Consider the following 18,188-nt stretch of genomic DNA (forward strand, 5'->3'; position numbering starts at 1 on the left):
ACCCAAGATCTGAAACGCCGGGGAGACTGAACCCGAGGCAGGAACTGCTCAGCACCCACCGCTCCACCGAAAAACTGTTGGCTCTGCTGCCAACCTGCCCATCCTCACGGAATAGCATTCGATCCCTTCCCTCCCTCCTGAAAGATCGTCAAGGGAAACACACAGGCACGCTTGTTAGAGATCCACTTATTTAAAAGGCGTGACTTTTCCACAGATAACATATGGAAAACTAACTCATTAATTGGTTGGAGCAACCCTGGCTAAAGGAGCGAACAGAGGTTTAGTGATGTTTTCCTGAGGCCTCATTCCTGCCTTCCCCACGTTAGGCTCAGGGGGGTTTGAGGGCAGCGGGCAGTGGCGGGCACCGGCGCTGGCCACAGAGCAACACAGGCGAGCTGTCACACTTTGTTTTTCTGCTTGTTAAATCCGAATGCTCCTAATTAGTTATCCTGCCCGCTAACGCCTGGGCGGACAATGGCGTGGGGATCGGGGGTGCTGAGAGGCTGTGAATACGAGTTCCTCGGCTCCTGAGGCTGGGGGACTGCTGACTTGGCTGTGGTACTGAGGCGCCGTGTTCCTCTCGGCTGTGAATTGAAAGACGGCAGCCCCATGTGAATAAAGGTCATCACCTGTTACTTCTCCGGTGAAAGGGCAGCTGCGCTGGGTGCCCACTTAGGCTCGGCCTTTGTCTGCTGGCTCTGAATAGCGCCCACAGACAATAACATTCTCTGAGTCTGTGTTTGCTTGGCGGGGTAGGGCCATGTGAAATTACTTGCATAACTTCCTGGGAGAAGAATTCAGTAAAGTGTGTTTTTAACAAGTGGCCTTGAAATGCCTTAAACATGGCCTTTTGGTGATCACGCTCACTAGCTAGACAACACGAAAAAATCTGCAAGCTGGGACCACCGTCTGCATTATTTCTCCCGAGGCCAGTTCTGACATATGTTTAGGTCACGCAGATGACAATTCCTAAGCTCCATGGGTACGGAAGACTAGCAGAAAAGTTCACTGAAAAGGTAGCTAGCTGTTCAGGAATGTTTAATGTTCAGAAAGTTGGTCACATTAAACAACTCACCATTATTCTGACATATAAAAAGCAGAGATTGTCATTTGGTTTCAGAGATCAGCATTTCTAATATTGTTTTGTTTCAGGGCTAACATGAAAATGACTAGTTTGGTTTTCTGTTGGGAAGAGAGCTAGCGAGTTTAGGCTAGTGTATGTATGTGTGTGTATTCATCCATCCATCCATTCATTGAAAGTATATGCCCAGCTGCTTAGAATAAGTGTTACTGTGTCAGCATAAAACAAACGGGGCAGACCCTTAGGCCACTGCAGAAAGGCAGTCTGCACTCGGTTTACTCCTCTCTGCCTGGCTCTTGAGGGCTATGGGCCCCCCTCTCTGGCATCCTTTCCATTTCATGTCTCTCTAGTGTGTACTCCAAACTCCAGACTTCTCCATCTTTTTCATCATTAAAACTTCTCTGTTCAAATCTCTCTCCCCTCAAATATACTATGTTTTCAACTGATTAATAAGACAAATGAATTGGTGCCAAAATAATTTATTCTTCTTAGGTAATATATTTCGTATTAACTACAATCTAAATTGCCTTAACCTGCAGGTAGAGTCTGGTTTGGAAATTTAGGGAAGGTGAACCATGGGGAGGTCAGTTCTTCAGACAGTCCCACAAGAGGAGTGTGTGTGTTGGGCGGTGCAGGGAGTGGGTGGGGAGGGGCCCCCTCTAACCGGCCACCTCACCCATGGGACCCTCCAGTATCCTTTCTCATGAATCATGGACAAACAGAATCATTTAGTGCTTAGCTTACACATGCCCCAAAGGTGAGTAACACCAGAAGAGTTAGTCATTAATATACATTTTGGGTTTTTGTCACAAGAGCGTGAGTAGCCAAAATTTAGAAGTTAAACCTGACCTTTCCTTTCAGCAGGTAGTGGGAACCTGAGAAGAATTCTCCTATCACTTACTCAGTCCGAGGAGTGACACATTAAACCCGGGGTCTGATTTGCTCCTTAGGAGCAACTACACCCTCTTGAACATTAACTTACATAGACTAATGTATTCTACTGGTAAAATGTGGAACCTTCTCAGTGTTAAAATAGCTGAGGGGACGGGGTAAGGGGATGGTTTGCCCCGTGGTTCCCAGGGAAAGGGGAGAACTGTGCACGCAGAGTTAGGGCGTCTCCCTGCTGTCTCTCACAGGAGCGTCTCTTTTTATTGTATCCCCATCTTAAAGCTTTTCCTTTGGGATAGTGATGGGTAGACTGAAAATAACCAAACATAAATTCTATTCTGCTTCCCATTCTCAAAGTATCAAACCAGGAGAAAGCCCTTAAAAAGGAGTGCCTCCGTTTCAGAACATGCACCAACAGTACTGGAAATATCGGGAGTGTGTGTGTGTGTGTGGGGGGGGGGGGGAGGAGAAACACACTGTAAAGTCACCCCCATGCTGTACACTGAAACCAATACAAAATAATATTGAAAGTAAACTGTAATTGAAACAGACAAATTAAGAAAAAGAAATTTTGAGATTTATAGATTTTAAAGCACTAATACTTGTCCATTGGTTCACATATGCTTAGTCATTGCCTGCCAAATCCTTATAAGAACCACCTGTCGGTTCCAAAACACACTGTGCATTCTCACCTCTTGAAAGGACACTTCTGTTCATAAGATTTTATTTTCTGTTAGATTTACAGGCAAAGAGCACAGACTTAATAGGATTTTCTAGAAATTTTTCCTTTGCTGATCAGAAACTCATCTGAAATTCCAAACGTAAGAAATGACTAACTCCAGCCTCTACCCCATCTCCTCCCTCCCTTGGCCCTGCTACTAGGCCAGGAGGGGCCTTGGCTCCTGTCTTTCATGTTGCATGTTACAGCGCTGCTGCCGATTACAGTCGGGTAGTGACTTGTTTAGCTGCTGCTTCCACGATGTGCTAGTAAAATCCAGTGAGTAACTTAATCACTGAGGAAATAGACAGACAATTAGGGACTCAGTAGCAGCATAAGCTATGAATGTGGCCAATAACTGGCACCCACTGGCCAGTGGGCAGGTGACACCAGCTCCCAAAACAACTTGAGGGAGTTCCCTTTGTTCAGGAGGGTCCGTCTATGCCATGTATTTTCCAGCATCCAAGTGTATGATCAGAGGGGAGAATGCAGGCAAAGAGGCCAGGACATTCAAATAATGAGAAGGGGGGAAATGGCCTTGAATTCTTCAGCCAAATTATTGAACTGCATCTATTGGCTAAAACTTTAGGGGCTGTTACTTGTGAAAATGAAAAGACATACAGAGAGAGATAAGAAGATAGTAAATATTTTTGTACCAGAATTCTTTCAGTGCCGTAATTTTTATATTATTAGTGTTTTGTGTACTGTATTATTTTAAGATTGTATATACTTAAATTATAAATCCTCCTTTACAATGTTTATTAAATTCTTACTTTTTTTTCTTTCTGGAGAGAAAGATGTCTATATTTTGTGTTTTTAAAATAAAAACTACTAAAAAATAATCAAATTCTTAAGAGTAATTTGGAGAAAGAAATCTGCCTTTAGGAAGGATATTGGTATTACTGAGATCTATAACTCTTTAGCTACTTGCTTTAGTTTATCTTCCTCTCCCCTGAAAACCTTATAAACTGAAATGCATTTCTCTATAGCTGTTTTCTATGAGAGAAAGATCTGTGTTTAGAAAGAACTTTGTTTCAGGGGTGAGGGGAGAAATGAAGTGGGAGAAATGACTGACTGAAACTCCTCAGCTGACATGAAACAGGATGACGATAAGCCAGACAGAGGCCAAATGGTACAGGACAAATGGGGCTGGCCAGCTGGGGCAGGTAGGCGGGCCACCTGCCACCAGTAATATGCTCTGTCACAAAGCAACAGTATTTTTTTTCCTCTGTGTGTTCCCTTCCCTTCCCTGTTTATTTGCAAGAGCAGTTCAGATCCAGAAAAAGGGGATGAAATTTACTCAGAAGCCAAGGTTAGATGAGGTGGAGGTGCCCTTCAGTATTGATAGCCTAGATGCAGACAGATCAAAAGCTAAATCCAATTTAACCCACCCCAGGCAGGAAAAGTAATTGAATTAAACCTCCTCTAAATATGATAAGTTTGGGGGTTTTAAAGCCAGGCACGAAGAGCCAGGTTGGAGTAAATGGACGCAGGGAGCTCGAGCCACCCCGCCCACAGGGAGTTTGATGAGCTGCTGCTTTGCCTCTATCACTTTACTACTGAGGCTGAAAACTGATTAAGCTGCTTATGGGGCTCCGGGGGCTAATAATGGTCTGGCCCACCAAGATTTCTGTAAGTGGCTTGGCATGTATGGTTTGATTACTACAAGGAAAAGAAAAGGAGATGGGGGAAGATAGCAGGGTATAGGAAAGCTTTAAAAAGCAGTTTTATTATGTCAAATAGATGTACTATGTTGGCGCTGTAAAATGAATATGGAATTACTCTGATTCTTTCTCTTCATCTGGTATCAAAACTCACTTAGGAAAGGCTTCCTCAAAGAGGACTCACTTTGGAGCCCACCTGTTTTATTTTCAGCCACCTCTACAAGAATACCTCGGTGCCTTTAAACATACTTCTCAAGTGATAGTCTGGTCCTCAGATACTATGATCAGGTAAAGTCCTAGAAAATAGATAAGTGCATAATGGGTATTTTCATCATGATTCCCCTTGAACACCACTAGGAAATCACAACTAAAAATATATTGCTGCCCTGGCCAGGTGGCTCAGGTGGCTGGAGCATCATCCCGTACAGGGTGGATCCCCAGTGGGGATGTGTTCAGGAGGCAACAGATCGATGTTTCTCACATCAGTCTTTGTCTCTCTCCCTCTCTTTCCCATCTTCTCCCTCTAAAATCCATAGAAACATATTCTCAGGTGAGGATTGATAATAATAAATAAAAATCTATCCCTTTCCACCCCAGCCAGTAGACTGCTCGCTGCAGCTTGATCATGCAGTGATGGGCAGGCAGACCTGGAGGAGTGGAGGGAGCTGATAGGTGCAAATAGGCTTAAACCCAATACCCAAGTGAAATTAAAACTCTAGTGTTCTCTCAGACCTCTCCCACTAAATGCTCTAAAAGTATTTCTTTCATTTAAAACAAATTTCCTACCTTTTAAGGGGCAAAGAGAACACAAAAGTCTTAAGTTTAAACTACAATTAAGATTTTTTTTGTCTTGAAAAATGACTTGAGGATCTGTAGTTTTAACAACCAGAGAGGAAAACAACCAACAAAAGAGCAAAATCACAGCAGTTGGAGATGTTCTGGAAGTTGTCATAATTACTTTTTAAAATTAACTCTTGAGAGAATTAATAGATATGCCTTCATTTAGTGTCTTCTTAGGGAGGGAGTTACTGATTTAAAGGATTAAAACAAAGCTTAACATATTCAGAACTTTGGGTTGAACAGACAAATGTCAGTTTTCTTCCTGGCTGCTAACTTGTCAATAATCAAAAGAACATACACTAACGAAAGTATAAAAAGATTATTTTGATTCTTATATACTTTATGTTTTATTAAAATTTACAGTCACCCAACTGTGTGGCTTGAGCACAAAGAGTTTAATAGTCACTGCTTTTACATCTTTTCTCCTTGGTTTTTACTGAGATATAATTCACATACCATAAAACTTACTCTTCTAAAGTATTCAATTCACTGGTCTCTAGCATATTCACAAGGTTGTGCAACCACCACCACTATGTAATTCCAGAATATTTTCAACATTCCCAAAGGAAATCCCGGATATTAGCAGTCCCTCCTCAGTCCCCTATTCTCCCAGGCCCTGGCAACCACTCATCTACTTTCCAATTCCAGGGATTTGCCTGTTTTGGACATTTCATTTAAATATATCATAAAATATGTGTTCTCTTCTGTCTGGCTTCTTTCAGCATGATGTTTTCTAGGTGCATTCATACTGTAGCATGTATTAGTACTGTACTTTTTATGGCCAAATAATATTCCATTGTATGGATATAAAAATTGTGTTTATTCATCAGTTGATGAATATTTGGGTTGTTTCCATTCTTTGGTTATTATGAATATGCATGTACAAGTAAGTGTTAAAGTGAACATATGTTTTCAATTCTGTTGGTGCATATCTAGGAATGAAATTGCTGGGTCATATGGTAGCTGTTTAATTCTTTGAGGGGCTGCCAGCCTGTTTTCCACAGTGGCTGCACCACTTTGCATTCCCACCAGCAGTGTATGAGAGCTCCAATTTCTCTACGCCCTTGCCAACATTTGTTACTGTCCTGGAATATCTTTTTATACTAAGTTTATTTTTTCCATTATGAATAGAAATTAATCGATTATCAGGGCTTACAAAGAGAACTACCCCAAAGATGGCAGAATTCAGTGCCAAGACCACAATAAACAAAGGCACTCCCCCAGGGAGAAAAGAGAAATGAAATGGCCCCTCTGAGTACCTACCTGCTGCAGATCGGCGAGGGAATACAGGTGGATCTGTTGAAGGAGGTATTCTCTGGGGAAAATTCTGAAAACAAGGACAGAAACACACATGATCTGTGGTGCTGTCACAAAACACCCTTGTTCTGATAAGTTTCAAAGTCTCGTTCAAGATCCCTTTCATCTGCCTGCTCCCCTGTCCACCTGTACCCCTCCTCGCACCCTCTGAGAAGTCGGTAATAATCCCTTTGTTCAGATCTTTTTCTTCCTAACACGGAGAGCAAGATGGAGGTAACCGTTTGATCTTGGATTTCTTCTGTAACCCGAGGTGCTAGCAGTACCATGTAGTGGTCCAGGCCTGAGGGCCGCAGCACTGGGTTCTTCTACCAGCCAGGTCCCTAACAAGCTGTGTCATCTCAGGCAAGTCGCAAACCCTTCTTCAGCTTCTTCGCTGTGGAATGAAGTAGACTGAACTTCATCCTCTAAGTGTCTTTCCAGCTCCATTATTCTATGTCTAAATGAATAGATTTGAACCTCTTCAGCTTCTGCGCTGTGGGATGAAGTAGACTGAACTTCATCCTCTAAGTGTCTTTCCATTATTCTATGTCTAAATGAATAGATTTGAGTTGAGGAAATCAGTGGAGTGGCAACTTGTGTGTCTTTTGTCTACAGACACCTATGCGTTTCATTAGCAGGGACAGTAGTGCTCAATATCACATCAATGAACTATCCTCTTACAGGTATAGTAGTAGTGAGTGTTAAAACCTAGGCACAAATGGAACAATGGAACAAAACAGTTCAAACTGGGACTCGCTGACAAGGTCCAATATCTTTGGCTGCTGTCAGTTCATAGCATCTGGATAAATGACAGTGAGTGAACTTAAAAAAATACAAATACATCCAGTAGAGTATGGATAAGGATATAGGTACCTAGGTATAGGTGGTTAGAAACTACCTCCCCACCACCACCACCACACACACAAATAAAACAAAACTCATGGTTCTCACATTTTCTGTCTTTTAATGGTACCACGCAATTTTTTTGTGTCCTCAATGAAAGAAACCACCAATTTATTTAACATTTATAACTGTCCACTATGTGCCAAGCACTGTGCCAGGCACTAGGAAGATAATTATGAATAAGACAATCATAGTATTTGAGTTCAAGAAGCATAAAGTCAAGTTAGGGAGAGGTACATACACTGGTAATTACAATATGTGTGGTTTTGAAAAGAGAGTTATGCGTTGGGTATTTATTTCTGGAATGGTCTAACATGGTGGGTCCCAAATCTGGCCATCTATTAGAATCACTTGGGGAGCCTTTAGAAAATCATAGGGCATAAGCCTGGGTAGAAGCCAGAAATCAGTGTTAAACAAAACAAAATATCTCCTGATAATTAGGGCAGCCAAAGTTTACAACCACTGCCCTAATATCCAGCTCACTGGGAAATTCATTATTCAATCTTTCTATTAAGTATGCACTACCTGACAAATCCTAGAGATTAAATCATTTATCCCTTTACCTGGCTTCCCCTAATATTAACATGTTAATCAACCAAGTACATTGATCAAAACTAAAAAATAAACTATTATGTAAATTATACTTTATTCAGATTTCACCAATGATTTCACTAATGTCCTTTTTCTGTTCAAAGATACAATCCAGAATATAGCATTGTACTTATAGATTAAAAAAAAAAACCACACACACAGTAGTCTCCCCCAACTCCATCCATGGTTTCACTTCCTATGGTTTCAGTTACCCCAGGTCCAAAAATATTACATGGAACATTCCAGAAATAATTCATAAGTTTTAAATTGGGCGCTGTTCTAAGTAGTGTGGTGAAATCTCACGCTGTCTTGCTCTGTCCCACCTGGGATGTGAATCATCCCTCTGTCCAGTGTGTCCATGCTGTATGTGCTGACCATTCTTTAGTCATTTAGTAGCTGTCTCAGTTGTCAGATTGACTGTGGCGTTGTCGCAGTGCTTGTGTTCAAGTCACCTTATTTTATTATTATAATTGTTCAATTTTATTATTGTTGATCTCTTACTATGCCTAATTTGTAAATTAGATGATCGTAGGTATGTATGTATAGGAAAAACATCGTGTGTGTGTGTGTGTGTGTGTGTATGTATGTGTATTTATGTATTTTCAAGAAGACTGGAGACCCAAACATAGGTGCAAAAAAGGAAACGCAGGACACAGTCTTTCAGTGGGACTACGAGGACAGCAATGTGCCAGAATCTAATACAGGGATGGAGGGTGTTTGAGCACAGCTGAATGGAAGGCATAATCTTTGTCAAAGGCGACTGCTTATTAACAAAATCCCTTAAATAAGGTGAAATGAAAACACTGTGGCAGCAGGGCTGACAAATGGAGACAGTGAGCCGAGTGAGTAGGCTGGAAATCGTTTCAAAATTAGCTTCCGCTGCTCCCATTGGTTTGTACAAACCTGGGTCGGCTACAGGAAGAGTCAGTAGAAGGTAGGCAACTGAAATGAACGGCAGCAGGCACAAGTGCAGGGTAGCATATCTATAATGTTTTGCTACTTAAAGTTTCTTCTGCTCCAAAACCCAAACATTTTATAACTGAGAGCACATAGGATATGAGAATGATTTATACATTTACAAACCAAAATCATACTTATTCCCTTACTAAGGTACTATAGCCAGTCAATTATCTCATCAACAAACACTTAGCAAGGGCCGAAAATAAGCCAGGTGCGTGCTAACTCCTGATATGTCAGTGACTACAGTTGATGAGCAATAAAGACAATATCCAGCTTTTTAAAAAAAAATTATTAAGGTACTAGAGGCCCGATGCACGAAATTCATGCAAGGGGCTAGCCCTGGCTTCGTCCAGGTCATCCGGAAGGACGTCCAGAAGGTCGTTCGGCTGTCGGTCTAATTAGCATATTATGCTTTTATTATTATAGAAGATAATTGACACATACCATTACATTATACGAGGGGGGGGCGGCAAAAGTAGGTTTATAGTTGTTCACATGGAAAATAATACAATAATTATTCCTATCTAATAAAATTGTAATATGCAAATTGACCATCACTCCAACACACAAGATGACCGCCCCCATGTGGTCAAAGATGGCTGCCCCCATGTGGACTCAAGATGGCCACCACAAGATGGCCTGCAGGGGAGGGCAGCTGTGGCCAGTTAGGGGTGACCAGGCCAGCAGAGGAGGGCAGTTGGGGGTGACCAGGCCGGCAGAGGAGGGCAGTTGGGGGAGACCAGGCCCAGCAAGGGAGGGCAGTTGGGCGGGACCCAGGCCGGCAGAGGAGGGAAGTTGGGGGGGACCAGGCCTGCAGGGGAGGGCAGTTGTGGGCGATCAGGCAAGCAGGGAGGGCAGTTAGGGGTGACTGGGCCAGCAGAGGAGGGCAGTTGGGGGAGACCAGGTCAACAGGGGAGGGCAGTTGGGGGGGGGGGGGAAACAGGCCTGCAGTGGAGGACAGTTGGGGGGGACCCAGGTCTGCAGGGGAGGGCAGTTGCAGGGGACCAGGCCTGCAGGGGAGGGCAGTTGTGGGCGATCAGGTCAGCAGGGACGGCAGTTAGGGGTGACCAGGCCAGCAGAGGAGGGCAGTTGGGGGAGACCAGGTCTGCAGGGGAGGGCAGTTAGGGGCAATCGGGCCAGCCGGGGAGCAGTTAGGCGTCGATCAGGCTGGCAGGGGAGTGGTTAAGGGGTGATCAGGCTGGCAGGCAGAAGTGGTTAGGGGGAATCCGGCAGGGGCAGGTGAGTGGTTTGGAGCCAGCAGTCCTGGATTGTGAGAGGGATGTCCAACCGCCCATTTAGGCCCGATCAGGATCGTGCCTAAACGGGCAGTTGGACATCCCTCAAGGGGTCCCAGATTGCAGAGGGTGCAGGCTGGACTGAGGGACACACACCCCCTCACCTGTGCAATTTCGTGCACCGGGCCTCTAGTTGTAAATAATGCTTCAATGAACATGGGGTGCATATATCTTTTTGTTTTCTTCAGATAAATATCCAGAAGTGAACTTGTTAGATTGTATGGTAGTTTTATTTTTAGTTTTTTAAGGAACCTCCAAACTGTTTTCCCTAGTGGCTGCACCAATTTACATTCCTACCAACAGTACACAAGGGTTCCCTTTTTTCCACATCCTCACCAACACTTTTTTTTTCCTTTTTTCTTCTTTTTATTGTATTTATATGATAAGATGTATGTTAGCTGAACCCACTGTGGTAATCACAATACATGTCAATCAAATAATCAAGCTTAAACTTACAGCGATATATGTCAATTACTTTTCTTTTTTTAAAATTGACAGTATTATAGATGTCTCCCCCCAGCCCCCTTACTCACCTCTGCCCAGCCATTTTTATTTTTAACAATGGCCATTCTGACAGGTGTGAGGCAATATCTTATTGTAGTTTTGACTGAATTTCCCTGGTGATTAGTGATCTTGAGCATCTTTTCATGTAACTGTTGGCCACTTGTATGCCTTCTTTGAAAAATGTCTATTTAGATCTTCTGCCCATTTTTAAATAAGATTGTTTGTTGTTGTTGTTTGCTATTGGGTTGTATGAGTTCTTTATATACTTTGGATATTAACCCCTTATCAACTATATGACCTGCAGTCATTTTCTCCTATTCAGTAGGTTGCCTTTCATTTTGTTGATTTGCTGTGCAGAAGCTTTTTAGTTTGATGTAGTGCTGCTTATTTATTCTGGCTTTTGTTGTCAGATTTTAAAAAAACCATTGCAAGACCTGTGTCAATGAAGCTTATCGCCTAGGTTATCTTCTAGGAGTTTTATGGTTTCACATCTTATGTTCAAGTGTTTAATCCCTTTTGAGCTAACTTTGGTTATGGTGTAAGATACTGGTCCAGTTTCGTCTTTTGCACGTGACTGTCCAGTTTTCCCAACACCATTTATTCCAGAGACTGTCCTTTCCCCATTGTATTTTCTTGGTCCTATGGTCATAATTTACCATATGTGCATGGGTTTGTTTCTGAGCTTTTCCTGACTAGCCTAGGTCCTTCTTGCTTCCAAACAGTTCATGCTTCTTCTCACAATAATTAACCAACTTTGGGCACAGTCATCCCTAGTATTCCTCCTAATACTTCCCTTTGTACAGCTCAGGTGAGCTGTGCATTTGTTTGGTGGTTCTATGAATGTAAATGTGTTTCACAAGTGTTTAGTTTCTCTCTCCCTTTAGGAGACACGCGGAGCCCCTCCGGCAACACCTTATCTACTGCGTCCTCTATCACTCTGCGGTGTCTAACACTAGAGAGGTCATAACAGACATAAAGAACTGGAAAATGCAACATATGCAGACAAGATAAAGGAACTGAGCTTATTGTGTCTGGAAAAGATGTTGTGTCCAGATTTAGTGGAGGCCATAAAAAATAGAGACTTCTAGTACAGATAATGCCCATCAGCTTTTTTTCTCCCTGGAGGACGGATATTGCAGCATGAAAGCACTGAAGTCAAATGTGAGAATAAATTTCCTGAGGGAAGATGGAGAAATATCATAGTGATGCCTTTTACTGTAAGTAAAATTAGAAAAAGATTTTGTAGCTATTTAGAGGTAAGTACACACTCTTCTGCTTAGAGGAGGGTAGGGGTTCGAAGGCAGGGTCAGGTAACTTAAGGCTCACTCCTGCTCAGCTTCTTCCTCTTTCCCATGCCTCGTCTTCAAGGCAGACTTATTTCCCCCGACATTCTCTGAATATCTCCCTCAGGCAGACATCCACAGGGATGCGCAGGGTAGATAATGACATGAGCCAAGCCCAGAGAAGCCTCACCATCTGGGGGACGCCAGAGATTTCCCTGCTGTGGCTAAGAGGTACAAGTCAGCCCTTCTCCCGGGAGCTCTTGAGGAAAGCGACAAGACAGCAGGGACTCAAGGGCCAGCCCCCTTAAACTCTGCGCGGTGGCAGGGGTTGTGGAGATCCCGCAGGCCCAAGGCACTCTCAGGTAGCCTGAAGCTGCCTGGGCGGATCTGACCAGGAGAGGACGTAGCTCCGCAGGAGGTGCAGAGATAAACTTGCAACCACTTCAGGGATTGCCTGGGGAGCCGTTCATGCTGGGAGGCAACGCTCCAGTCCCCTTAAGTCAGATGGGCATTGATTTTTACTATTAATATAGTCAAGGAAGAATGGATGATTATTTACATTGTTTGTCAGAAAACGCGACGTGTGATCAGATCTCCCATGAATTTATTGCAAATCAAATCCAGCCTATGACCTCTGTGACGCCACTATAGTGAAAACCTAAAACCGGGACCTAAAACCAGCACATACGTGTTTCATGGCAGTAAGTAGATGCTGGGTATGTGACATGCGACAAGCATCATGCTAGGCCCTGGAGATGTGGAGTCCAGGTAGAGCTTTTCTACTACCAGGGAATATGCAGACCAGTGGGGCCAGCAGATGGAAGCCAACAGTTCCAGGCCACAACGGGGAGGGCTGCGCTCTGAGTCGCCCCTGCAGGGGTGGGGGGCGGACGCCTGCAGAAACCTGGTCAGGAAAGGCCTCTGACAACTGACCAGTCTCCACTTGTTCAGAGGACAGTTCGTCTAACAAGTGGAGGGACGGGCATTCCAGGTAGAGGCGGGAAGAGCAGAGAGGCCGCGGGAGCACACTGCTCTCAGGGAACCGCCACCTGTGAGATGGAGCTATACCTGGGTACATGTCAGGGTGGGTGGTGGGGGGAGGCCCAGGGTATGAGCTTAGACAGACAGGAGGTAGCCAGACACGAGACACCTTGAATGCCCTAAAATAGGGTGGCAGCGAAGTGCCTCAAGCAGGAGAAAGGCATGGTTAGATTTGTGCCTCTAAAAGATCACCTACGGCCCTGGCTGGTAGCTCAGTGGTTAGAGCGTCGGCCTGCGGACCAAAGGATCCCGGGTTCGATTCCCAGTCATACCTTGGCTGCAAGTTCCACAGCCCCAGTGGGGTCGAGTGTGGGAGTCAACCAATCGATGTGTCTCTCTCATGTCGATATTTCCCTCTCTCCCCCCACTACTCCTCCCTCCCACTCTCTCTAGAAATCAATGAAAAAAATATCCTCGGGTGAGAATTAAAAAAATCACCAATGGCAGAACGGGATGCAGGAGGAGTGAAGGGATGGATAATTTTTTTGGTAACCTAGGTGAGAAATGATGAAGGCCTGCAAAGAATTTAAATGGTTGCCTGGGGTCTGAGAGAAACCTCCAGAAAGATAGGTTTCTGTAGCAGCATCCACAGGTCATGATGATTGACAGGAAGCGAAGGCCAGGAAGGAGTGTGGGGTTAGTCACGGTTTTCCAGGGAGGTCCAGCAGGTCAACGGCAGCTCCATTTACTGGGAACAAAGACGAGCAGTTGTGTTTGGGGAGGAAGGGAAGCTCATTTCGGGGCAGGGGAAAGACCTGGCTGTGCAATGGTGGGAGGAAGGGAAGCTCATTTCAGGGCAGGGGAAAGACCTGGCTGTGCAATAGTGGGAGAAAGGGAAGCTCATTTCGGGGCAGGGGAAAGACCTGGCTGTGCAATGGTGGGAGGAAGGGAAGCTCATTTCAGGGCAGGGGAAAGACCTGGCTGTGCAATAGTGGGAGAAAGGGAAGCTCATTTCGGGGCAGGGGAAAGACCTGGCTGTGCAATGGTGGGAGCTCTGTGTGCCCCCGCCCACAGGCGTTAGGTGAAGCCATGAGAATGAATGACAGCCCCGGACAGCGCATATGAGGGAAACAGAAACGGCGGGACCCTGGCAAAGCAGTACTAGCTACGGAGCAGCCGCAGGAAGAAACCCGGGAAGTCGCGGCCTGACAAGAGGAGAAAGAGCAGAAGAGCCAAGGAAGGGGGGGAGAACTTCAGGAAGGAAGAAGAGGGTCAAGGGCAGCAGAGGCCACGGAGAGGTCAAATAATAGGAGGAAGACCCTCACGAGGCCCGAAAGTGCTGGATTTGGCAAACGGGACTCATGAGTGACCTCAGACAGAATGGTTCCGATGGAGGAGAGGAGAGCAGACTGCGAGGGTGAAGGGCTGAATTACTCTTGTAAGAAGCTGACTTTAAAGAAGAGAAATTGGGCCGGAGCTGAAGACGGCTGTAGGACTGAGAAAGGAATCTTTCCTACAGATGGGAGAGACTTGGTGTATTTATACGATATTTATATGATAAAATGAAGAAGCTAGTGCAGAAGCAGAAGCTACAGATACAAGAGTTGGGGTAACTGACGGAGCCTGGCCCTGGGAAGGCCTGGAGGAAACGGGGTGTGGACCCCGCTGGAAGCTCTTTCAAATACACCGCTCCCCCCTCCCGAGTTTTCTTAATTGAAATGCTTCAAGTTTTTGCTAATATGTTAAAAGGTAATTACTAATTTATCCAACGTTCCCTCCAAACGTCAATGTATTAGGAACCAAAGCTACAGACGCACTGACGCTACCCGACTCGGCATCGCTTGGTGAGCAGGTGTCTGCTGCAGTGGGTGCCGCCTTTGCTTTCTGATGACACTGCCGTGTTTCGGGTGTTCTGTCCATGAAGCGACCTCGCTGCACTGCAGGCCTGTTAGTCATCAGGGCTGACAGGCTCTCCAGCAGGCCAGCCCCGAGGACAGTGCTGCTCCTGCCAATGCCAGTTCATCTGCTCGGTCCTGACACCAGACAAACTTGAGGAGAGTCAGCTCTGCACTTCACTCGCCCGTCACTGGCAGGTGCCACGGTCAGGGCCTCTGACACCGAAGAACCAGGAAGAAAGCTGCTAAAGGACCCTGAAATGCATAATCACTTCCAGTGCCAACATTTTCTATTTCAATATCTTTAGGATTGCCTGGCATACCGAGAGAGTAACGTAGGCTTCATTATAGATTGCTCTAATGAAAAAGGTGAGAGAACATAAAAACTGAGGGAAAAGATCATATATGATTCAGAGCCCTTATATTATGCAGTTGGCACTTGAGGTTAAAAATGCAGAGATAACTGCCTATGAAATCAAAGGCAGGAGTCTTTACAAAAGAGGTAGGGGGTTCCTCCTTCCATTTTGTACCAGGACACTGAGTCAAACGCATCAAGACTCATTTAACCTTGACTAATTTCTGAGGACTTCAACTCGGCTCCCACAAGCCTGATGCTCGCAAGAGAAAAGGAACTACTAGTAAGTGGGCTCTGAAGTAGGCAGACGGTTTGCAGGATTTTGATGGATTTAATGACATCGCCATTTCCCTGTAGCTCAGCTCTTAAGAGTTGCACAGCTGGCATGTAAAAACGCACCGATTACCTGGAGAGCATTATGCTGAGTGAAATAAGTCAGTCAGAGAAAGACAAGTACCATATGATTTCATGTATATGTGGGATCTAATGAACAAAATCAACTAACAAAGAGCAGACTGATAGCTGTCAGAGGGGAGGTGGCTGCAGGCTGGGTGAGAAAGGTGAAGGGATTAAGGTAGAAAAAAAGACAGACTCAAGGACACAGACAACAATATGGTGACTGCCAGAGGGAAGGGGGGATCAATGGTGATGGAAGGGACTTGACTTGGGTTGGTAAACACACAGTACAATATACAGATGAAGTGTTGTAGAATGTGCACCTGAAGCACATATAATTTTATTAACCAATGCCAAATAAATAAAAACCCAATGATTAAAATGAAAAAAAAAAAGAGTTCATAATGGAAATATCAGGACACATGTGATAGGCTATAGGCTTTAAAGAACCCCCCGCCTTTTTTTTCTCTCTCTCTCTCTCACACACATACACAGAGGAAATATAACACATCAAAGGAAAATATCCAATTTTGATTCTAAATCATAAGGATCTATAGGAAGACTACGGGTAGAGGTGCATAAGGAATAATACAGAAAGGAAAATCGTTTATTCATGTATTATTACTGTATTTTCCAGGAAGATGTGCTCCAGGGTAGGTAATTTGGGCCGAGTTGAGAGCTTCGGTGTCTTTCCTTTGCAGGGCACATGCACCACACCGAAAGCACAAAAACCACTGCGAAGCATCCCCAGCGAGATGCAATTTGGTGTTCTTGATACGAGCTGTAAGTCTTCCTGAAATAGTTACATTAGGCTGGATGTGTACAGGACTCATATGCCCAGCCGTGCTCCCAGCTAATGGAAAAACAATTTGAAATCAAAGGCAGATATTTCGATAGCAACCCATGTGGAAGAAACAAACTTCCATCATTTTTTTCTAGATAACTCATTTTGCTAATCTCATTGGCTGAAAGAGTGGCAAGATCGCATCAGATATTACATCTTGGTAGATGATTATGGGAAATAAGGGTCTCTTTTACCCGCTCATTCAGAAATTGTGCTTAAGTTTCTTAGCAACAATCTCCCTGGAGTAGAGATACTTGGGAAGTCATTTTGGTTGTGATTATTGTGGGGTCTGGTGATAACGGTGACAGATTATAGGACAGTTAGTATAGATCCTAGCTCAAATTCTTATAGTATTTTTTTAACAGTTCCTGCAATAAGTTTTTTTGGTTGTCTTTTAGAAAACAATGTTAGATAACTTATGTATATTTAATTTAATCTCAGAATAAGATAAAAGCACTTTCTAACTTTCTGAAGGATTTCTCAGTAACTAAAAAGCTATGTGTATATTACAGTAAAATTAATATATAATTTGTCAGTTCTTTTTCAAAGTTTATTTATCTGTTTAGTTGAGTGACACTGTCTTTTTTAGAGTCTGTAGGTCCCTTTTAGAGTGTTGATGTTGGTATGTATATAACTTGCTGAGCGCAATCTCTAGAGAACACGGAGAGGAGCTATGAGGAGATCAGGAGGTTGGATGACTTGAAAACTTTAGTTCTGGAGTCATCCAAGGGAAAAGGAATTCTTGAGTGAGAATGACTGCTTTCAAAACTATCAAAATACCATTATCACTCAGTGATTCATGATGCTTTAGGCAAATAGTAACTGGCATAAAAAGACACAGTATACTAGGTGAAGGGTTTGGGTTAAAAGTAGCAAGTACAGTATGAAGCTTAGAGAAAACATCTAGAAGGATATGCACCAAAGTGGTAGAATAATGCGTGGCTTTCTTATTTTAGTTTTTTATAATGAACAGTATTTTTCTTTTGTAATAAGAAAAGTAAGTTTGGCCAAATTAAGTGGGTGGGTCTTGCTGATTTATTCATTTAATTAATTTATTCAACAAATATTGATTAGCCCCCACTATATGTCAGGTATGGTCTAGGCCAGTGGTCGGCAAACCCATTAGTCAACAGAGCAGCAAACCGCGGCTTGCGAGCTGCATGTGGCTCGCGAGCCACAGTTTGCCGACCACTGGTCTAAGCCAAGGACTAAACTTAACAAGTTGTGTGTGTGTGTATCCCCTGGGGGTCTGTCCCCAGCCACACTGTGGAGGCTCAGAGCAGGCGCCCCAGGTGTGTGTGTGTATCCCCTGGGGGTCTGTCCCCAGCCACACTGTGGAGGCTCAGAGCAGGCGCCCCAGGTATATGTGTGTGTGTGTGTGTCCGCTGGGGGTCTGTCCCCAGCCACACTGTGGAGGCTCAGAGCAGGCGCCCCAGGTGTGTGTGTGTGTCCCCTGGGGGTCTGTCCCCAGCCACACTGTGGAGGCTCAGAGCAGGCGCCCCAGGTATATGTGTGTGTGTGTGTGTCCGCTGGGGGCCTGCCCTCGCTGCAGAGGCTAGGAGCAGGCACCCCTGTGTGTTGTTCTCTCAGGCTCGGGGCTGCGCCCGGCCCCTCCTCCTGTCCGGTAGTCCCATTACGGCATCCTGGCCTAATTTGCATATTACCTCTTTATATATTAAGATAGTGAGAAACAG

General features: G+C 44.4%; 1 protein-coding gene across 5 annotated transcripts in view; it reads right to left on the reverse strand.

Moving 5' to 3' along the window:
• PLEKHM3 (pleckstrin homology domain containing M3) overlaps positions 1 to 18,188 on the reverse strand; it is a 243,684-nt gene that overhangs the window by 147,124 nt on the left and 78,372 nt on the right. For all 5 annotated transcript variants that reach the window (XM_080667586.1, XM_080667585.1, XM_080667584.1 and 2 more), the window contains exon 6: positions 6,455 to 6,518. In XM_080667586.1, the coding sequence (XP_080523712.1) occupies positions 6,455 to 6,518 (64 nt within the window). The remainder of the gene's footprint in view (positions 1 to 6,454; positions 6,519 to 18,188) is intronic.

The sequence above is a fragment of the Plecotus auritus genome (genome assembly GCF_963455305.1).
Source record: "Plecotus auritus genome assembly, chromosome: 5".
Lineage (NCBI taxonomy): Eukaryota > Metazoa > Chordata > Mammalia > Chiroptera > Vespertilionidae > Plecotus > Plecotus auritus.